General features: G+C 36.7%; 1 protein-coding gene across 1 annotated transcript in view; it reads left to right on the forward strand.

Annotated features, from left to right (window-relative positions):
* Positions 1–2441: 2441 nt before the first annotated feature.
* LOC139720871 (uncharacterized) overlaps positions 2442–24750 on the forward strand; it is a 62588-nt gene continuing 40279 nt past the window's right edge. Inside the window, exons 1-2 of the mRNA XM_071632203.1 lie at positions 2442–2922; positions 17143–17208. Of these exons, the coding sequence (XP_071488304.1) occupies positions 2737–2922; positions 17143–17208 (252 nt within the window). The 5' untranslated portion in view covers positions 2442–2736. The remainder of the gene's footprint in view (positions 2923–17142; positions 17209–24750) is intronic.

A 24750-nucleotide genomic window follows, 5' to 3' on the forward strand; every position in this document is an offset into this window, starting at 1 on the left:
TGTTTGTTTATTTGTTTTTTGGTATGCAGACATACACAATTTGTTTTGTGCAGATTTGAATATTTGATACATGTGAGACTGTAAGATGGTTCATGTGTGAACACTGCTGTTTCCAAATGCATCTTACTGAAGGACCATTTCTGTTGCTCTAGGGTTGGATGGCATTCGTCATACAGTTATGCCATTCCCGGACAGACAGCGGTCAGCATTAAGGGAACATCCTATCACACAAAAATTGCTCTCATAAAGATATCTTTCATTGCACTGACACTTGTGAAAGAGGCTCCTGGTAGTGTTTAATACTTTGATGCTAGTCTGAGATGAGCATCCTGAGAAATCATGAGCTAGGATGGATACTGTCAATTTGAAAGGGTGTATACTAAGTAGTTGAAGAGCTACCCTTTATTTCTATCAAGTTTGAGTATGACCATGTTGATAGTTGTAGCAATGAGACCCTATTGTCAATGTGTTAAAATGCAACCTGGTTTGGATACGGCATTCTTCACAAGGTAATAACCCAGTGTTCATGCTGACCAAGCTCAAATAATGATTACGTGTAGTCTATTTCGCTATAAAGCGAACCTTAAAGAGAGGTACTTCATTCTTTTTATTTCATTCTTTGCCTATCTTGATATATTTTAGTAAGTTATTTTTCTTATACACTTTCTGTTTAAAGTGTATGGAAATGTAAGAAATTGTAAATGTGTAATTTTTTTGTAATTGTGAAAAAAAAAGTTTTCTGCAAAGTGGATTATGTTGGAGCACATAATGGATTGTGCATTCTTGCTGTACACACTTTGTATTGTCAAAGAATAAGAAAGGAATAAATTCTCTTTAACAAGAACAACAACAACAACAAAAACCCTAGATGATTTTAGATGTTGTTCTCTGGAGTCATACCTATCTAATTAATTGCCTCTTGTTGTTTGATTGTGAATGTGTCTGTCTGCCTATTTACTGTATAATCATCGCCCTTGACTAGATATATATTCTTCAAAGCCTTTTGCCCAACATCTATACTATACTTCTATATATCCCCTTTTGTCATTTGAACCACTCTCAAGGAAAGCCATTGTCCCCTTCAGAAAATGAAGCAATTTCCTACTTTCAACAACAAACAACTCTTGATAATACAACCCATACAATGGAACCTCGTTATTACGAGGCCGGATATAATGAGGTACCTGGTATAACAAGGTTATTTTGCAGGTCCCATAGCTATTATATTCTTTTGTTTTTATCCCTGATAAAGCAAGGAAATTAAGGTGGTCTCAAAAGCTACGAGGTCTCCTTTCCACTTTTTTGTACTAACTCAATGGACAATTCAGTTCAATTCATTTTCATTCAATTTCATTCAATTCAAATCAATTCAAATCAATTTTATTGTCCATTTCTGAAAATTGGTTTTGTTTGCATGCATGACACATACATGAAATGCAAATATACAGAAGACAATTATAAGATAGATACATAGACATGCAAGAAATACCAACAATATGATATCAATGTAAATGTCAGAGATACATGAAATTGAAGGAAATACATGTATTAAATTGTTCATTGATGGAAATCGTGTTAGATGTGTTGTGCGTGTGTGTAATTGTGTCAAGTGTGTGTGTCAAATTGATTTCTAAAAGACTGGTATGAGTAATTGTATTTTCATGTCTACATGAGTGATTGTATAAACGTTTTGAAGATTATGTGTGTGTGTACAGCGTGTATATGTGTGAATGTAAATGAAAGTGGGTGTATGTATTACATTTTCTATGCATAATTATATGTATGTGTATACATATAATTATGTGTATGCACACATCTACATTTTTATGCATCTCCCTTTATGTATATAAATGATATATGTATACATACATATATCCCATATATATATATGCAGATATTATGTGCATTTATTTGTATGTATATGTATACATAGATAAATATACACACACATAAAGAACAGTTGAAACATAAAATGAAGGGAAATAAACTGGATACAGACTGATGAGAGAGAGTAGTGTTTTTTGAGGAAACAATGCTCTTTTAAAAATAACCTTGCTTTTATAGTAATTGAAATAAATGCATGAATGCAATCACGTTTTAAGAACACGAGCTTAGACATAAAAACCAGCTAAGCATATCAAAACATCGAGATTGGCCCTGCTCTGCAATCAAGTGGTAGATCCGTCACGCCACTAGCTACCAAACTCGTGGCGCCACACGTTGTACTCTTGGCGACACCGGGGCACACAGTGAATGGCATTCGATCCACATTCATCCTATCATGCATGCACGATACTTGCATTGACGGCGATGCGCGCGGCGCCAGCGATGCCAACATAAACTCACACACCACCGTGCCCATTCAACTGTATACTAGTATTCGTGTCCGATACCGCAACCACACAAGGAAGCCAAACAACTGTACGCCACCAGCACAATCTTGTACTACCAATAGCCTACTACACACTCGGTTACCATTGCCTCGGCGTTGACATGATAAAGCCGCTGACGCACTGACTGTAAACATTATACCGCCGGTGTTGTGTGAAGGAACAAGATGGCCGTGTAACTGTCATCGTCTGTCTGTATGTCTTCCACGCAAAATCAAGTGCTTTCCCATCTCTCATTTCCATGCTTGTCTTCGTCCAAACGAGCACCGCGTAGAGTAGAAAAGCCACCATCGCCGTATCGTTTTGACTAGTGCAGAAATTTCACCGCCAGCGCCAAATATTTGCCATGAGTACGAGCGCCAAGCCAGCCGTGGCTGGGACACTAACCCTCGCCGCAACTCCAGCGTTGTATCTTCTGTACAGGCTGCATGAATTCAAGCAGCGATGTAAGGACAGAAACTCAGCAGCCAGTATTCCTTCGACGGAGAGGCATATAACCGAAAAAGATCTCGTTATCCTGAATAGGAAAATAGTAAGTACAATATATATATCGTCCTTTTCTATTCTTTTGATAAATAATATATTCCCCTATCACATCCCTATACCAGCTTATGTTGTCAGTAGCATTCTTTGTATAGCAGATGATTTTACACACTGGTTATGTAGAGGTAACGCATGCACAATCTTACACTGCAGTGTTGTCTTCCATTGTATGATATTTTTAGACTACCGTCTACCAGATATTATAAAAATTTCAATAATAACAGCAATTTTAGACCATGTTCAATATAATTATGTATTTTGGTCTTTTGTAGCAGTTTGCAACAAATAATAGTGAATTATCTGGATTCCACTTACTGTAAAATAGACATAAACAAAAAATCAAATAAGTACATATCCACTAAGTTCCATTAAAATATATTATATATATATATATATATATATATATATATATATACAGTGTATTACTGTATATACTGTAGTGCATAGCTTGGTGCCACTCTGTGTAGCTCAAAGTATTTGCAAAATGTGGATGGTATTGGTAAAGACTTTGCCATGCTATTTGAGCTTTTAAAAGGGAAAGTTTTGGTTGAAAGATTCAGGTTTTAACCGGAATTTTTAGAAACCACTTATATGAAATATAAAAGAGCGTACAATTTCAAGAGGAATTAAAGGCTTATTTTATGAACGTTGTTAATTAAAACCACTTTGTTTTGCTTTGTTTTTTTTTTACATTTCAGCTATTTCAAAACTGATTTTCATCAAATAATCTTTTAATTTACAAGTCTTGAAGTTGTATGCTCTGGAATATTTCAAATAAGTAATTTCTAATTTTCTTGCAAAAAAGGAAAAACCTGAATCTCCACCTCAACCAAAACAAAACCCTTAATCCGCCAGTTGGATTTTGTATCATATGTGTACATGACCAGGTATATTCCGGTTCATTTTAATGGAAAATGTTTTTAGGGTATAATTTTTTTTTTTCATTTTCTGTGTACTGTTGTAGAGTATTTTGGTTTTTCTTTACTCATAATTCATGAAATAAATTGTGCAAATATGTGCAACTATTGTAAATAGTAGAGTTTATGCCATACGGATATATTTCATATATTGAATGTGACACCAAATGGATCTTGTCTGACATTGTGGGTGATTGAATATTCTCAATTGAGAATCACAGTGAAGGAATGAGAAATGATTTAATCCGTTTTCAGCAGAAAAGCTATTGTGCATTCATACCTTGGGAACAAGACACATGATACAATGCGTGTTTGTTATGGGCAGCAACATTTTTACAAGTAGGATTTCTAGATATCTGCCAACTTGTGAAATGCGAAAAAATAGTAAAAAGGGAAGAAAAAGAAATTTACTACATCTACTCATACTGTACAGTACCAAGAGCACTGTGTGTATCTATTAAGTTTTGCAATGTGTATCTTTCTCAGGCTTGTGTAAACCACATATAAGCATCTTTGATGCTCTTGTCATAAGAAGCCTAAAAATCATGTATCAACATATGAATTGTGAAAAAAAATACCATACATGTACCAATAATGATTCTTTTTGTTGAAAGTTAGAAAAAAGTTTACAATTGCTAGGCAGTTGCATTGTTGACCAATGATCCATATGTCAATGTTATGAGTAAACAGGTTTCCTCAAACCCCCTTGGAATACAATTGTGAATAATAGCTGGTATGCTAGTGATTTGTTACTGAGTGATAAAGAATTGACTCCATGTCAGAACCAAAAAAAAAAATTGTTGTCCTCATAGGGCAAAGGGAATGTCATTAGAAGCAGAAGTAAAGGAAAGTCAAACTACAAGTGATCCATGTAGTGATATGTGAAGGTGAAAGTAGATGTGGATCACAGGTAATGAGACACCTGTAGTGTGTATAAAATGCATGCTACAGAAATTGATGATTTCTACTAAGTCTGCAAGTCAATTATCTAAATTGTGCCATCAAAATAACGCTTTTTTAACCTGCTCACGTGTACGTGCAATGTAAATGTTACTTCTCTGTTTGTGATAGAAAGCTGGTGCTTGCAGTATTCACCAAGATCATACCAAATCTGTGCGTTAGTTTTACCCTGTACGTACCGTAGTTTGCTGCAACAGTTTTTTAAAGCATCGACAAAGCAAAGATTCTATACTTATTGATTTAAGCCATTGAGGATGGACAAATTTTGCTACAACACGCATTTCCCATAGACACCTGCCCGAGTATACTCGGGACTCATCCTCGACAGGTTAAAAGTGATAAAAAAGATCAGATAACTACTGTAGATATGAAGCTGTTTTAAAAGAATGAGTAAAATGAGACTGATTCATTGCATTGAACCTACTGAAGGCATGTACTCTCTGTATTATATCAAAAGGAATTAGATGAATATAAGAATGCATAACAGCAAAAATTGATAATTTACAGTTATGTTATAAATATTTACATTGCAAATCTAATGAATAAATGCCTATTTGGATAGTGAAGGGTTTCATTCACAGAATGCATCAACTTAGATATCAGCAGGCAGATAAGGTTTCCCGAAAGACTTATACAAAGAACTTACTTGTAATAAGAGCTGATTTTGAAGTGCCACACTCTCCTTATAAATGATAGTTACTGTTAATGGCAGCAGTCGACTGTTGGAAATGCATATTGCTGTAGTGGTTGTCATCATTCTTAGAAGTTTTTGTAAAAATATGTCTTGCGTTGACTGTTTTTCAATTTCACTTTCCGTCAATATGTAGTATATCAGCTTAAGAATAGCAAAGAGTCAAGCTTGTTACTCACTTTGTGATACAAAAAGCAAATGAGTAAAAAACAAACTTAAAACAGATGTTAACTGTTTTAAACCTAAATTTTCCTTGCTTGAAGTGTTGCTTGTGATACATTGTGCATGCTACATGATACACTAAAATCATAGTTTACAATGTTTTCATAAGTTTGTTATGCTATAGATCATACAATTCTTCTTACCTTTCTTCTCATATTGCATGAGCTGATTGGCTCAACTGGAAACAGTATCTTTTAATTGAAATGGATGTTAGTTTGTACATGTACAAGCAATCATCATGGTAAATAATCAAAATGAAAGTACGTAGTGTAGACGATGGATATGCCTGTAGGTCACCACCATGTGGTAAAAAAGATGTCATTTGATATCTTTTGAGAAATGGAGTTGAGGTATTCATGCATGAATGCCGAATGCATCAGGAATCCTGTAGATTAAATTCATTTCAGTGTGAGCGTCTTTGGATTTTTAGTTCAACCTTTCATCATTGCTAATGCAGTATATCTTTCTGTGAAATGTTGGGTATTTGTGGCATTATTGTGCAAAATAATTCAACCAGTATATGCCTTGAGGATTTGTTCCATGCAAAGGCATATATCCTCTTATCTTTTGTGACAATTATCACTTTGAATTAAATTCTATGTGTGTGCTTTGTGGAAAATCAGGAGTACTGAGGTTAAGGAAAAAGTGTAAGATCATGTAAATTTGTGATGCCCAGAAAATTCCACTTTCTGAACTCCCGTTATTCTCAGGTCTCCTAAAGTGATAATGATGTTGCAGTTCTGAGCATAGGTCGGGTTGTGTGTGGAAAACATTTGTGTTCGGTTTTGCTTTGGATTTTAGCCCGTATGCTTGTACAGTAGACCCTATGAATGTAATCTGGGGTTGGCACATACCGTGCATGCTTGAACAAATTTGCTAAAACTCGCATGGATGGCCATGTTGGTGTGAGTCATTGTTCTGTACATACATACCCTGGGCATCTGGTAAAGTAGCAGATGTTGTTGATGTAGTCTGTTCAAGAAAACATGAAACAAGGCAGCTAGAGCTCTGCATCAGTTAACTCTGCGAGAATTAATGTGTACTAGATTGCCGCATTTCATATTGTACATGTGTTTCTTTTCATGCAAGAGTAAAGTGTGTACGATACTAGATCTTTGATGTAGGTTTACGCTTTGCATCCACCATATTGAGACTGAATGACATTTTAGCTTGAATTTGATTGTGGCAGTTAATAATAGTGAGTTGACTCTACAGGCATTTATCTCTTATTTTTAAGCTGTAACCCTGACCAAAAAAAAAATGATAATGTATACTAAACACTGTTATATCTCTTTGCTGTTCATCTTTCATCGCAAGTAGGAATACTCTTATCATTTAATGGCTGATATGATTTGGAAATCAATGGCGAACAGATGCTAACGTAGTCAGGCTTGCTATGGTAACGCATACAAAAATCTACACTTGTAGTTGCACCAATGAATTACAGTAGTCAACAGCGTATAGTTTATCATCTTTGCAGCAAGGACAAGAGCTTAATGGATTCCACAGTTCTAAGAGCTGCATACAATGTAATATCTATATGCATGTATTACCCCCAGCCGGACAAATACATACACTATGCACACACACACACACACAGCATTAACACCAAGTCAATGCGAATTTGAGTCCCACTGTTCTGTGTACTGAATATATTTGACATCTTCCACTGCCCAGATACAAAGTGTGTCTCCTTTGGAAGGCTGACGGTATACATACTGTACATGTAGATGGAAAGAGTCAATCTCATGCACACGGGAACATATTGCCGCTGATCTATGTAAAGCACGTTGCATAAGATCGAAAGTGACACCGGTGCTGCGTTCTCCAGATAGCACCGGGCCTGACGAGGAGAGTAATTTGTTTCAATCTAAATATTTAGGCAATCAATCACGTGATGATGTGAAAACGGTCGACGTGGGGGGAAAAGAATGGCGAAGGCAGCTGTGTGTACGTGTGCGGGCATGTGTGTATGAGATTGTGTCTGTTTGTGTGTGAGTATACGAGCTTTCCTTTTTTTCAATCAAATTTCTGTAGTTGTGTGGTGCGGGGGGGGGGGGGGGGTGATCCTTTGTGGCAAATTAATCACCAAAAAAATTCCAAGTATTGCCCAGATAAACTCACTCTGGTTCATATCATACAGTCTGTATACTTTATTTGTGTGTGTGTGTGTGTGTGTGTTTTCAGCATTAGATAAAATTGAAATGCCAGGCATCATTCCAATACACCCATTATTCACTGCTGATAATCTAAACAACATCCCAAAGAGTGATTATGAGTTCATGGAAAGGCAGTATAGGGAACAAATTCAGTGTATTTGGTTTATTACTTATCAATCTCGCTTGATTGTGCACTGGATGACGTCAAACATACAAAACTGGTCAGTGTTACGGTGAAATATATTCAGAGTATGAAAGAGGTCCAGGGGAAATTCATCAACAGGGAGAATGAGATTGCTGTCTTCAAATGTAGTGAATTCTGATTAAAGTCAAAAATTTGTTCTGTGAAAAACACAAGATTTTCTGGAAAGGTTACTTCCTTCCCTCTCCTCCTCCCCCCACAAAAATTACTCTCCAGAGCATGTTGCCAATAATGCCGGAGCTGAGATTTCCTTCTTTCAGAGAACGAGAGGAAACTACAAGGTGGAGAGTAGAATGAAAGATTGCAGCAGCACATGAAATACCAAACCTGTAGCAATCCTGACAGTGACTGTAGCCAGAAGTAATACTTATAGTTTAAAGTAATACCGGTAATAAAAGAACCAGAGAAAAAAGAATTTTGTACTCTGGTTCATTTCTCCAGCAAATACACCATAATTGTACTCATATTGCAAAATACCCCCATTCCACAGAGATTTTTTTTTTTCTCACTGGTCACTCGTCGGAAGCAAATGCTTCCGGTCACCAACCAAAGTGTATCGGATCCCAGTCTGATGAATCTGCCTTGATGTTTGTTGACTATTAGGTCAGTGTCAGATGTGGCGGGTGTTGTCTGATGAAGCAAGATCGTCTAATGAGGTTTATGTGCAACATATGATATGTCTGACACTAACCTGATAATTGACCAACATAACTCAGTTTCATCAGACTGCAATCTGATACACTTTGAATGGTGGCCGGAAACAAAAAAACTTTGCTTCTGATGAGTGACCAATGAGAAAAAAATCTCTGTGGAATGGGGGTATAAGACACTGAACGCTTTGAACAAAGGAAAGAGTTTCGGACATTTGTTGTGAAGACAGCTCTTCAAAGTTCTTGGAATTCAAAAATAAAAGTGAAGCGCTTGTGACAACACTTTTTGTTTTCTTCACCTCATATGTAAAAATGCTGAAGTAGCAGGTTAACAGCTCTTGACAGTTTTCCCAATTATTCCTCTCAAAAAGGTCTATCAGAGAAATTGAAGTAAGTCTATCTTGAGAAAGATACATTACTGAAGTTATTGTGCATGAAATGAAACAACAACACAGTCGTTAAACCATCCTTGCACCATCATTAAACAGAGAATAGGGAGAAATTGTGCTTTTATGAAAGTCGTGGTCATCATAATTTGCTGCAATATTATACATTGTGTCCTGAAAAGAGGGTGGTGATTGATGTGTTTCAAACATTTAGTGTAATTTAATAGGTTCATGTCCTTTTTTTCAACACTTCAACAGTGTCAACTCTTTTCATGTTGCAGCCTGTATGATTCTGGAGTTATAATGTGACAATGCATTGTTGTAGGGCTATTATTGCATCATTATGATTACCCTGTGTGTTTATGTTTGATTAGCCATGATCAGTTTTACATGTGTTTGATATGAACATTAAAATCAGCTTTAGGGTCAGCAGGGCAGTTGTGCAAGGATGCTTGTGATTTTTACATATTCATCCGCATCGAAGGCTCTAAGAGATATAATACCAGTATGTCATATATTTTGCATTCGTACATGCTCAATATTTCCCACATTTCTAAGGGCTTGTAATAGGCAATTGCTCAAGTTGTTGAATTTGCCATTTTTGAACAACAATAACAGAATGGGAAATGACTCCAGTGGTTGTCCTTATTCAAAATGCAGTTTGCAGTTTTCCACTTCAGGGCCCTGTTGCATATATGCAATCAAACATAAGACAGAAAATCGCGTACATGAGTCAGGTATCAGCCAATCAGAATTGAGTATTCAGAGACTTATGTTTTATTTTCTGACTTCAATTTGATCTCAACTCTTATGCAACAGGGCCCAGAGGTGATAAAGACAGTATATTTGCTTGAGTGCAGTATTTTGGCTTGTTGTTACAAATATTGAGCAGCAGTCAAATCACAAAATTCACAGAAATAAAAACACAAAAACATCTGCTGTATGCAGTAATGTACACTGTACATTCAGCTCCAATGAACATTCTTAACTTTCCATCAGATTCAGCCAAAACTTAGAGTGTAGCAATAAATCTTCAAAGCAAAAAGATCTTACAGTTTGGCCTGAATCTTAACTTACACTGAGTGTGAGCAAATCAATTGTCACTATTAAAGTTAGTTGATTTTTTTATGAGCAGTTGCTGTTAGAGAACCTTGAAATGAGTGTCACTGTGATAATCACCAGAAGTGTTTTAATCTTAAAAATAATAAAAAATAAACAATATGGAAACCTTTAAATAAGAAGTTTTCCTTCTTTAATTTATATCTAGGCCTAAAAGCCATACTGCAGAACTGGAATGAAAAAGAGATTAAGATACAAGAATTGTCATTTTCAATATTTTGATGTATTGAAAGGTAACTGCTGTTGGGTTCAAGTTAGTGTTAGCAAGATTCTGCGTCTCTTTTTTTTTCCCTTTAATACAATCATTGCAGACAATCATCACAGTATGTTTCATTATTATGGATAAAGGAAGATCGTGAATAAAAAATCTAAGGGTTAGATGTGATTATCCGCCTTTAAGCTCTGCATGGGCTCGTGTTGCTGGATTGAAGAGCCAGCGTGCCCAATGAGCCTGAACATTGAGCAAGCCATAATCAACCTGCGGGCATGCTCCACTGGAAGCCACATGTCAACGTACTTGTTACTTTAGGAGCATGATGTGCAATAAAATTCATGTTTAATCCAACACTCTCGACATGGTTGAAGCATGATTTACATCTGACTGGATTTTGCTGTTGTTGTTTTGTTTTGAGGGTTTTTTTTTCCTTGTGGCAGCTAGGTGAGTCAGGATATTATGAGGAGAAATATTTCCTATTTGTTGGTGGTGTTGTTCTCTTTTTTATATCGGTCCAGAATGCGGCATTGGTCCTGTTTTCAAGGCACTCCCTTGTACACACAAGACATTAAATGTGTCCTTGCTGCAGTGAAAATGGTAGCATCGCTTTTGTTCTTAATGTTCATCTACATGTTTATACAGAACATTATGTCACAACAGTCTTGTGCACCATTTCTGTTACATTTTAATGCAAATGCAAATGCCCCTGCTTGATGTATTCTTTAGTATATTGTAGGCTTATCACAGTGCTGTAGTATCAAGGGATCATGAATAAAGCTTAACTGCAGAATGTGACTTGCCTTGTCTGCTTGTGCTTTTATTCTCTGCGAATGCAAGCAAATCTAAAATCGATTAACTTTGTACAAAATACAGACCTGACTTTCCTTTGCCTCAGTATTCTCTCCATTTTTCTCCCTCTGGAAATTTACTTTGTGCACTTGCATGAAATTCATTCATTCATACATTTTTTTTTAAAATAATAAAATCATTTAGAAATATGTACAGTGCAAAATGTTTATGATAATTGTAAGCCATCTAAAATCTAAAAATCTGTTATCTTTGTACAATGTGCAAAGCTCACTTTCCTTTACCTCAGTAATTCTCTCTATTTTTCTTCCTCTGGAAATTTACATTGTTTACTTGCCTGAAATTCATTCATTCATTCATACATTTATTCAGTAATAAAATCATTTGGAAATAACTTAGTGCAAAATATTCATAATGATTGTAAGTCATATAATGTACAGGTAGGCATACAGCTTGTTCAATGAAAGTCAGAGGCTTGTTAGAATAGAGGGTACTGTTAAGGTGCATTAAAATCATTGAATAGAAATCAACCATATACTTTGTATGTATTGTACATGTAGTGACTACATAGTCAGATTAAACAAAAAAAAAACACAAAAAAAAAGACAAAGACAAGATGTACTACAGTGTTGTTACAGAAGAAAAGCCCAGAATACTAGGCACATGGTTTTCCTTAAAGTAATAGGAAAAACCCCTGTGGATGACCCACACCATGCAGTCAAACCATATCTAATAAAGTTCTTGCCATTTTGAAATGCATGCTTGTCATGTGTAGGTGAATACTCAGTTGATCGTGGGCTGCCAGATGATAAATCCAATAAAGTTTTGGTGGTGAGGAGTTCTCTCCCCCCCCCCCCCCCCCCCCTCCATCAGCACACTTGTTTAGTGCCTGCATGTGTATGTATATCGTTGATGTGCATTTGTACCATTCATGTTTGCTCCATGGGAGTGTACTGTAACATTGGCACCAACACTTAATATAATCCGCACCATAATCAAATTGTCTGAGAGCCTGCATGGGTACTGCTATTTTGGGGCTCCGGGAGAAAAAAAAAATCCACTCTGGATAAATTGATAATCTGTGGAATGGAATCGAATGCGCAGTATAATATGCAGCTTTTTGCTCTATAGCTTCTGTAAGTGCATGTTTAAAAATACAAATGGATGGTCGGCATTGTGATGCCAGGAGTGTAAAGGAGGGAAGTGGGGGGGGGGGGGGGGGGGGAGGGGGGGGGGAGGGGGGTGGAGAATGGACTTGTGCTAATGGCAAAAGGAGAAGCACACTCGGGGTTATGTATGCTAATACATTGATCCTTGACTTGCCTGCCAATTGTCCCTATACTATCTCTGACCTTTTGTTTCAAATGTGATCCTGCCACGTGATCCGTTAGTGTGCACGGGAGAAGCTTGTATAGGGCCAAACTGTGAGCAAATGCAGTACGGGGGGATCTGGAATATTAAGGTGCAAAAGAAAAAAAAAAAATCTGCAGCAAATATTGCTTCTGCACACGTCACCTCATGACGTCTGCCGCCGGCGCTGGTTGGGTTTGATAACGGGGCCCAAATCCGATTTGTGCTGTGTATGCCTGCAAACAAATGCTAGCAGCTCGATATTCATTGCCCCGCATCAGTATAAATTCTGACATTTTGAGTTCAGGGTGCAAATCATGCGCCCCGTCATATATACTCCTTCTGCCTACCGTCAGGGCTTTGCTGAAAGTGATCCTTGGCTAACATAGAAATATTGTCTGGATTTGCACTCATATTTGAAGTGATACCCATTAAAGTGGTTATGACCTGAAAAAAGTAAGCTGCCTAAATTTTGAAAAATTGCAATGCAAACAGGCTTCTTCCATCAAAGATCAACTTGGTTATGAATGCTCAGTAAGCCACAAAGTATTCATAGGTGCTAGATATTGGTATCATTGCTGGAAGCAAACATTTTGCTTTTAGTCTTTTTTATTGTGTTCCATCTGTTTCAAATGTACAAGCATTATGTACTCGATGAAACTCAGATTATCATGAAAGACCATCATTGTATTTTTGTTTCTCTCCTCAACTGAAAAAGAAAAATATGATGATTTCAGAGTGCTGTGATGATGTAAGGGTTCTAGAAGTTCACAATTTCTTGCTTCCACCTGTAAGTCAGGTTTATTCAAAGTATAAGAAAGAGTTTAAGAAAGAAAACAGGAGAAGAATTGAGGTGTGGGTGGAAATAGGAGACAGGACAGAGAAAGGAATGGAAGGAAAAGAAAAGCTATAGAAGAGAATGGAAGAGCTTAAGAAAGAGATAATATAGGGATAGGAAAGAAATTGGAGAAAGGAATAAAAGTTGAGTTTTAAAGCGACCAGAAATGAGAATTAAGCCAGTGGATGTTTGATCCTCATTGCTACAGTGCACTAGAATAAAGCACAAATGAGAAAGGTAAAGGTGCGTGCAATTGGACTTTAACCAAAATTTTCTAGTTAAAGGGATAGTACAGTATTGGTGGAGGTGAGAATTGGGCTTTTAACTTTTTGCAATATACCAAGAAAACACTTATGAAATAGTACAGAGCATACCATTTTAAGAGGAATTCAAAGTTTACTTGATAGAAATCGGGTTTGGAATGACGGAAACATCCAAAAACAAGGTAAAACAAAGAGATTGTGTGAAAGTGTGGGTCCCACACTTTACTAGAATCGCTCTTTTTGGATATCTCAGCTATTTCAAAACCAATTTTCATCAAATAAACGTTGAATTCCTCATAAAATTACATGCTCTTTCATATTTCATAAGAGGTTTTTCATTATCTCACAAAAAAATGTTAGAAATCTGAAGTTAGGTCTCAACCGAAACTGTACAATCCCTTTAAGCTACCAAGCTTCTTCTTTTTTTTACTACCTTTCTCGCTCAGTCTCTCCTCTCTCTCTCTCTTTGTCCTGACGTCACTCAGTTTTGTCAGGCGTACATTGCCACGACACCTGCTACCACAAGCTTGTGCAGCTAATGATGATTGTAATTAGGACCCTCCACCTGTAACCATGACGCAGTTCATTCCCGCACCACCAATTGTCTTTTCCGCCTAGATGTCGCCCCCCTTCCTCCATCGCCAGCGAGAAACTGTGGCCGTCGTCTGCCAAGCAGAAGGCCGTATAAATTTTTGCTGCCGCTCTAACGAACACAGTTGATGCACTTTTAGCTCTCAAGTTATGCATGATAAAATGTAGCAATACACTGGTAGCAAAGAGGACTTTTGAAATGTACATTAAGGAGTCATCCTTTTAAGCACTCATTTGAGAAGCAAAAAGCCATGAGATCCACAGGCTCTGTATGCACCATTACGTATATGTTTTTTCTCGGCTGACAAGTGAGGATGTGCATCTTACATGGTTACAGCTCGTTATTCCGACGGTTCATTATTTCGAAGGCTCTTCAGTCCGAAGATTTGTTATTCCGTAGGTTCATTATTCCGAATTTCATTTTCGGATTAACAAATCTTCGCAATAACGAACATTCAGAATAACGCCACAAATGTTTGGATTGATGAACATTTTTCATTTCCATATTAATGAACCTCTAGGTATAGGGAATTTGTGTGTTTCGGATTAACAAACCTTCGGAATAACGAACCTTCGGAATAGCGAACCTTCGGAATAGCGAACCTTCGGAATAACGAACAGCGCCCATTTACACGTACATGTACTATGAGAGGTTGTACAGCAAGGCACACATGTACAGTGTGTATATTGCAGAAGCCCTCCTTAATCATAAGCTATGTATGTTTTAGAAGCAGAAGGACATAAGATCCACATGCTAGACAGAGAGTCGAGGCGTATTTACACCTATCTTCCACATTCATTAGTCTGTGTAATGATATACAGTTGTAGGTGAGTCAGGTTGTGTACTGTATTTCAATATCAGGGCAGAGCTAGAATTTGTGTTTACTTTAATAGCTAGTTTTCTGCTAAAACCCGTAGGTGCATTTCACCAAGATGATTTGACTTTTTAACCATGCATAATCACACTTCTGTTGTCAAAGGATTGTTTGTATGATTATAATTATTTTGTGTATGTTGCCAGTACATTTTAGACTAGCACCCTTACTTGACATACAATGGTTTCTTATTGCCACCCATTCTGTTTCAGGGCCAAAGAACTTTGAGCATTCAGAGTTATACGGTGTATATCATATGGCAATTCGAAAAGAGCAAAAAATTCATCGACATTTCAGCATTTCATGCTATTTTTAAAGCATTTTTTTTAAAACCAAAAAACATGCTCACACCTACAAGACAGTGATAATGACATCCCGGAATGACATACAATGTACATCATAGTACAACATTATGTTATAAATGTCATAAATGATTGGTTTACTCATGGGACCCTGACTGTTGAATTCATTCAAATGAGATTCCTTGAAAATGCTTTCCTGAATTTATATCCCTAATGTCCATCTACTGAGCAAAGAATAAATCAGTTGCTTACTTAATCATTACCTCATATTTCCTTCATGAACCCTGGCTCAAGAGCTGTATGGAATACATGGTTCTTGTGCCCTTTTTCCTGGTATTTTGGTCCCTGGGACAGAGCTTGAGTGGTGAAAATAATGGCAATGCCTAAAGAATGACGTCTTTATCATGGAAACAATCATTGTCGCATTGTTGGTGATGCTTGGAATCGTTAAACACTAATTTTACAGGCGATATCAAAATGCCATCACGCAGTTGCTGGGTAATAATCTGTCATCATTCACTCTTGAATACTTATAAAAAGTATGATGTAGAACCTGTCAGAATACAGTGATGAATTATGCCTTAATATGAATTATGTTGTTTTTTGAGATAAAGCAATCATCACAGTGTATGTTCTTAATGCAATTCAATTTGGAACATCCAAATGTAATGGGATTTTAGTTTGCTGGCAAAGACATGGTTATTGGTAAATTTGGTTTAGAAAAAATGTTTGCTGTCAGCATCATAAAGTGATATGTGTTATGAATAACAGTGTTTTTCAAGCAGACATTTTATCGGAGCTCATGAAACTTGCATACGTTCTACATGGTTGTGTCAATTGTTTGTATTTGATGGCAAGACAGTTTGTTGATACATGCTCTTTGATACTGCTATTTTGTAATCATTTTGTGTGTTGTATCATAAGCCTAATGCATTTCCCATACTCCAGAAAGGGTCAAAAGAAATAAATGTTCAATGTTCAAAGTTATCCTTTCACAATTTGTTTTCAAAATGGATTTGTGGTGTTATAATGGTGACTGCAAAACAGACTAAAAATTGCTCCTCCTGTACACATTTGTTCATGTCATTGAGTAGCAATTCTCATAAAAATTTCATTGTAATTGGAAAAATGTTTTTTAAGAGATGGGAAAAATTGCTTTTCGAAAGATCAAATGTGTTCAATGATTGATTTAAAGTGGGGATGTATAGCACATCGACTTTGGCAATTTTCTGAGCACATATACTCAAGTAACTGTCAGTTTAGGCCAAATCTCATACTAGCCGTGATAGTGCATTCTCAATGCACCATCAAGTATCAGTGAATAATTCACAATTTTGGATATAATTTGTCTTCTCATCAACTTGAATGGAGAAAGATTCTGAAAGAAGTGAAGTATACCACACCACAATGGGGATTTTATTTCAACCGAATCATTGAGATATTCTTGATTCAAAGCTTGTTCTAAATTTCCCTCCCTGAATGGTATCAATGCTCTATAGACAAATGGTATGTAAATGGAGCAACATAGAATGCAAATTGATCTGAATCACAGCTAATTCAGAGCTCAATGTTTCTGAAGGCCATACATGTATGCACCTGCATTTATTTTACTTTTGCAATCAATTACTGATTATCAATTTTATGTCTTTTCCTCTTCCTGTAGGAAAAATTACTCCGAAAGCTAGACAAGTATGATCGAGCCGAGACATTCCCTACCAAAGATGAAGAGGTGAGTGAAGAAAGTGTTTGTTGTTGTTGTTGGGGTTTTTTTTGGATGCAGGGTTTGGGATTTTATTTTTGACCAGTGAGAAATTGAGGGAATGTTCATTATTCTGAAGGTTCATTAATCTGAAATTGAAATATGGTTTGTTATTCCAAAGGTTCTAAATTGTGACACAAACAAATACCGTATTCCTAGAGGTTCTTCTATCCAAAAATGAAAAGGGTTCATTAATCCAAATGTTGGTAGTGTTATATACCCAAGGTTCATTTTTCCGACAGTTTGTAATTCCAAAAATGAAATAGGGTTCATTATTCTGGTGGTCTGTTAATATGTAAATGGAATAATAAGGTTCATTTTTCCTAAAGTTTGTTTATCCAAAAATGAAATAAGGTTTGTTATTCCAAAGGTTTGTTAATCCAAAAATGAAGTAAAGTTTGGTAATCTGAAAATGGAAAGATGGTCATACTAACGAACCTTACTTTGTTTTCCGATTAGTGACCCTTTGGAAGAAAGGAACCTTCAGAATAACGAACTGTGACCTGAAATTCAGCTCGTCGTGTGTGTGAAGATTGCAATGGATTTGTATCGTAATGGAAACAGAGATGGGGAAGATTAATGGACTTCATGAACTAGAAATCGAGTTAATTTCCCTAAAGATGCGATTGCCACGTGGCTTCACGCCACAATGTTACCTTCGACGGTTTGTGTGGGATATCAATTTGAAAGAGACTGGAGATGGTTTTGAGAGCTGTGGAGAGTGAATTGAAATTGGTGATTTATGTGTTGATTGGCTGTGATGTCAGAGCAGCTTTCTCTCCTATTTTGACAAGATTTTCGCTCCTAGCCTGTACCCTGCAAGATTTGAGAATCCTCTTAATTGAGCTTAAACAAGAAGTACAAGGTTCAGTATGTAATGGGTTTGAAGAGAATTCATTTCATTTTCATTTCCATTTCCAACCAAAAAGCAAAAACAAAAACCCAATGCAATAGTGCTCAAAGATTTACATTATTTTTGTACAGAGTTACATGTATACAAAATCAATACAACATTTTTATAAAGGAAAATAAAATGAACAAAAATACAATTTCATGCTTGCATACTTGAAACCTATTAGAACATACTGAAACAAAGTTGTTTGAAATATGCAGCTGAAAAGAAGGACTTGTAATTTGCATTCCCATCATATGGACAGAAATTTACCAAGAGCTAGTGGGAAAAAGCATGAAAAAGTGTATGACATTCAGGTAACAATCCCATGGAAATTTGAGCGGAACCAGTCTGAGATCTCATTGTATATAATCCTTCACATTACACAATATAAGCCTTTAGTTCAAACACAGTATAACACCTACTGGACAAGAATTCTGTGGGAAACTCAATTTAAGCATGAATGTTTGGTAGCATTATAAAAGGCTCTTACATTAAAGTCCAAAACAACAAGACTTTAGTTATTCTTTCCTTCTTTGTGATATGAAGAAATACAAAACTTTGATTCCTTATGTTTGTGCAAAATATATTGATAAAGATGTTTCCACACATTGTGAAAAATATCAAATAGTATTCATTTATCATTTTAAACATGTTAAAAAAAGCACAACAGCACCAAGCTGTCCAAAGTACTACCAAGTTAACAAATCACAAATGCTGTAAAAAGCCCTAATTTGCTTGGAACTTGACATCCCTCATTTTTTTCAATATTTTGTTAGTCTTTGATTTTGTCAGTTACATTTCCAAAGTTTTAATGAAAGATATTTTGTTCTTCATTCTGTCATAATCTATTATTTTGTCAGTCACATTTTCCAAAGTTTTATTGAAAGGTATTTTATTTTTCATTCTGTCCTAATCTATCAATTGCTGTTTTTTTTTCTTCTTAGCTTCATTACAACTTTTTCTGCAGGATAAATACCTCTAGTGGTTAGTAATGTCTAAGATTGCATAGGCCTTCAAAGGACAGGGAAAAAATTCTGAACAGCTTTACAGTGTGTTTGTAAATCTGTCCACTTGTTGTGTATATGAATGAGGGACTAATCCTTCCGAGACATTCAAAGAAAGTGAAATATATGTATTCATTCAGTACCACCCTAAAACCCAAGCCTTGTAGGTAGCAGATAAAATAGATACTCACTCCTTTGAAAGTATCATTTACACCTATGGCCTCCAGTAAACTATTGTACTGGTTCCTTTGGAGGAGATGGGGTCATTTGAAGTAATATATTATGTCTACATGTGTGTAGGACTTTTTTTTCATAGATTTTATAAGTTGAAATCAAGAAGGAATTTGTCCTAGCATGGCAAGTACAATGTATACAGTGTAGCTGGCACTGCATCTGCAGGCCACGTGTATGCGCAAAACGTGACTCGCTGTATCGTACACATACATCAACATACCCTTTCTTCAAGTTGACCTGAATCTGTTAACCTGTACCCTTCAGCAGGGATCAGGGTTTATTATGATCATGAGGAAGATATTCAAAGTCGTACATGGATGTTGTGACAAGTTGTAATTCTTCAGCTTTTCACTGCTTTGGATTTCATTACTCCTGTTGATGTCCAGAAATTGTGGCAAACACAGTGAAATGATAAAGCATGTGGAATGTTTCTCCTTTTGTACATCATTAGTTTTCTACTTGAAACAATTTTTATTGCAAGATTTTAAAGGGATTGTACAGTTTTGGTTGAGACCTAACTTCAGATTTCTAATATTTTTGGTCAGATAATGAGAAACCTTTTTATGAAATATGAAAGAGCATGTAATTCTAAGAGGAATTCAGCATTTATTTGATGAAAATTGGTTTTGAAATGGCTGAGATATCCAAAAAAGAGCGATCCTAATAAAAGTTGGGGCCCAGCTTTTATTGTGACCACTGTGTTTTACTTTGTTTTTGGGTGCCTCAGCCATACCAAAACCAATTTTCATCAAATAAACTTTGAATTCCTCCTAGAATGGTATCCTCTGTACTATTTCATAAGTGGCTTCCTGGTATCTCAAAAAAAGTTAAAAGCCAAATTCTCATCTCCGCCAATACTAAACTATCCCTTTAACAATGAAGATGCTAACAGTATTAGACATTTTATACCAAGCAACATTCATGTATCCAACTCTGAAAGGGTGCTCAAGGCACTCGCGATTAAATGTTTGTAATGATACAGAGACAAGAGATGTAATGTGAGTCGTATCTTGACATATACCCTTCTAGGATCATGTTGCACTTGAAGGTGAAACTTTATTGAAGACTTGGTGGGTTAAACAAGGCTGAAAGAAATCTCTCTTATTCCTGATACACTTTTGTTTTCAGTTAAACCCTGCAGGAAGACATTCAGATATTTGAGAAAGTTGTTTAGACTGCTGTTAAAACTTTAATTGTACTACATATCTACTACAACAGACATATCAAGTCACAGAAAGTGAGATAAATGATGTCCAGGGAATGGGTAACTCACATTTTCTTTTCCCTCAAAGTAAAATGCCCTTCTGATGTATTTGTAGATTTTATTTCTGCCTCTGACGAAGATTCTGCTGGGATGGAAGCTCATGCAACCCCCTTTTGGCTCATTTTCACTCCATTGGTTTGCCACTATTGGATATAAGCAGTTTTCTTGAGCTTGTTTGCCACATCTTATTTCAAATCATGATTTCTGACACTTTCAAATCTGAATGTTGTTCCTTGCATGCATATATACAACAACTAACGGTATTCACACAAATAAGCAGGCACAGCGCTTTGACGTCAATGCAAATATGGAGCTTAAGTGACCCGTTGTGGTTACACTCTGCCCAAAGCAGAAGAGTTGTACTCGAGTTCTTTTTCCCCAGGAATGTTTGGTGAGACTCCCAAAATAGTGAAGAGAGTGGGTGTGTGAGTATCATTCATTCAACCATTCAGAGTCACTTCAGGGTATGATGTCATATATCCCAGGGAATCGCGAGGTCATGCCCAGGGAGTTTATTGAACACCGCTATACATTTTTTCTCGCAACATTCTGGATGGCTCGCCTCTCGTGAGCCGCTGCTCACGTGCACCATGCTATGACCTCATATTCAGGGTGACATCCCAGATAATCCTCATTAAAAAACATAGTCCATCCATGGGTGTTCCGCTTGTCCATGAGGGATCCGAGTCTTTCTTTGGATACTTTCCGAACATAATCTGATGCTGCATCGTAGCCTCCACATGACCTCACTGCATTGTGCGTCTGATGCATACATAAGATGCTTGCAATTGTATTCATAGTGCTCGTAGTTAGAAATTAAATTCTATATATCTGGATCAGTTGAGCACGTCAAATCATTCCTTAGATTTCAGCTGTCACTCAAAGGCAGTTAGTCACTCCCCCGCAGCGCGCTCAAATTTCATGTCAAAAAGAGACTTTCGGTCGTGACCGCCATTTGACTGATCGTAGGTGCCAATTAATTCAGTTTCAGCAAAATGCATGAAAATCTCACAAGCTAGCTGTCCAGTGCTGCATAGAATTGAGGCACCCTGGCTGGTGCTTAACTAATCTAAAATTGTCTTTGCCTATTGTGTAGAAATATATGACATACCAATTTGTAGCATTTTCTCCCAGCCAGAGGAATATATTATGTAGTCCATTCATTTTGACAAATCAGCTAGCTCATCTGAGTTAAAAAATATGTAATAGGGCCATTTAAATACATTGGTCCATCACTCCATTTTAGAACTTGGCTTTTTAAATGACAGGATATCATCGTGTCTTAGCTCAACTGAAGTACTTGAATATGTAGTGTATAGTTGCATATTACACTCATTTATGATGTTGACTTCAAAAGTCAAGTTATTGATAGCAGATAAATAACTCTATTTTGCTTTCGTAATAATTTACTAGTGGGTCATCAGTTGTATGATGGAACATTGCAGTGTAAAAAGAAATACATATCCTCACTCTTACTTCTTACACAACTCTCAAGATAATATCTAAAGCATATACTTTGAAAGTGCTACGAGAGTTCACTCTATATGTTTTCCTGGGATGACTTTTCTATGGAGTGTGTGGGAGTTGTACACCCTGTGATAGGTTGACAGTTTTTACAGACTTAATAGAGTGCATGCTGGATTTTGTGTTTTGTTTTGTTTTTTGCATCAGGTTCTTGCATATAATTGTCAGAACAAAGGAAGAAGAAGAAAGACCCAGACTTGTGATTTGATCTGGTATCTCACAGCAATAAAGACTGATGAGAGACTGCGAAAATGAATGTTAACTTCGCAATTCATGGCCGAAGTAATATGACCCACTTGTGAGAGTATCGTCTTACGTGATGTATAAACTGTGTGCTTCTTTAGTGGGTCGCCGCCTGTCATTGATGTATATACCACGAGGTCCAATTATCGAAACTGAGAGGAACCGCCTCTCCCGGAAAATGATGCCCTCTGACGAATAGATCATACCGCTTTCTCACCCCCATGCACATGGCACATTATTAGTCTTCTCAGCAGACCTACTCCATACAACAATACAGAGAAAAAAAAACCTCCCTCTTGCTTTACGCTATTGATGGTGCCCTTTCAATTTTCTGCTGGTGCCGCGGTGCTAATCGTCCTCCAGGAGTTTTTACGTGGAGACTGATAGGGCATCAATGACAGTTGTCGACTCTATCTTAAGGATTTCTTCAGCGGGTAAACACGTACGTGAAACTGGGATGATGGGGAGATGTTGCCCGAACAATGGCATCATCCAGTCATGCATACGAAACAGTCCAGCAAGATTAATGGGCCCAGACAGTGTCTGCATGCTGATTGGGAAGATGCATGAATGAGGTATATATATTTGCTGCATACTATATGTGAACACATGGTGCACAGTAGGAGTTGATTAGACATGAATGCGGCACGTTGTGAGTTTAGAGCTTGCAATCCGGTGATGAAGAAAAGTTGTTACTGATATTTCTCTATCACATGAATAAGAAATGTTGAGTAGTCAATGTCTATGTTGTTATTTAAAGGCATACATACGGAAATAGGTTGAAGACCACAATGGCCAACCATGTCCCTTCCCTAATGTACATGTACCCACAGTGGTACACATGTTCCATAAAGGAAGCTTCCACAGTGTTAAAGTTCAAAACTGTTCTCAAGACATTTCTGTTTAAAAAGTATTATGAGTGAGTTTGGGTTTGCATCTACGGTACATACATTGTAGAGTACATTTCTTTTTCAATTTTCATCCCTCTCCCTTAAAGCGCATAGAGACACTCAGGTAGTGATATGCTGTATATAAGCACTGTATTATTATTATCATTGTTATATTTGTGTGTGTGTTTGTGTGTTGTTGTTTTTCTTTTCTTGTGTGTAAATGCATATTTGAGTAAATAGTTGATTCAGCAGCAATCTTTTTAAAATGATTTTGTTCAATTTTGATCTATGAGTGCACAAGCTGTGATCTTTTTTCTTGCGTGGGAGTTTGCACAATAGATTCTTGTAGTGAAATATACGGTAATGGATGAATGATCATGCTTCTTTATTGACTTATAGAATGCATCAAGTTGACCTTCTCAGCTTATGCCCCAGGGCTTTTCCTTTTTAATTTTGTCTGGCAAATATTTATTCATCTCTTATCAGCAGTTTATTGAGGTATTTTTAGTTCAAAGGACCAGAGAAAGGCTTGTACTGATGCATTCTACATAGGCCTAATGATACCTGTGTTGAAAAACAACCAACTTCACTTCTCTTTCATTTCAAGGCAAAAAGTCTGACACCATATTCCCTACTTTTTAACAGATTTAGATTAAGGAAATGTTGTGTCATTTTACCCATACTTGTGTGCAAAACTTTGATGACAATTTTGTCTGACAGCAACAAAAGAATCTGCATACTGATTTTATAATTCCACTATCAAAGCATAATGAAGGATATGGCAGGCAGCTTTTATGATAAGCAATCAAGCAGAAAATTTGGTTTACTTCCCCCATAAATTTTGTGGCTCTAAGACTGTACAGTGGCTTAAGCTCTCCCCTTTTTTGCTACAGAAGCAAGTGCGTATAAATGGTATTTTGTGTGATTTCACAACAGCAGACAAAATTCCAAGGGGATGGGACTGGAGCTTGAGAAGGCAGATAAAGCACATGTCATGTGGTAATGTGGAGTGGCATATTATCTGCCTTGGAGCATCTCAGTTAATTTGGGTTTCTGTCCCTTTTCCCCAGAAATGTCTCTTCCCGTTTCCATCTTTTCTTTACTCCGCTTTGACCCATGGGTAGTACGCAAGGAGTAACTACTTCAGAATGCTCTCGAGGCTTGGGATAGAGAAGAAAAAAAGCAGTTACGAAAATAGCTGGTGGCGGAAATAAGATTACTAAGGAAGAGAGAGTGTGAGGAGATTTCAATGTATTTCACACGGGGAAAATTGAGTTTGTTCAAAGTAGTAGTCCTGTTTTACTGTTGTAGTTGGACAGTTTTGTAAGTTAAGGAAGAAACCAAAGCCCAAATATGACTGTGGATTGAGTGATAGCAGCAATATCACTAGAACACATTTGTGAAAGTTTGAGGAAAATTGCACAATTGATTAAAAAGTTATGAATGTAATAAAGTTTT

The sequence above is a fragment of the Diadema antillarum genome, unplaced genomic scaffold (assembly GCF_040938485.1).
Source record: "Diadema antillarum isolate AM-2024a unplaced genomic scaffold, OU_Dant_1.0 scf00000134, whole genome shotgun sequence".
Lineage (NCBI taxonomy): Eukaryota > Metazoa > Echinodermata > Echinoidea > Diadematoida > Diadematidae > Diadema > Diadema antillarum.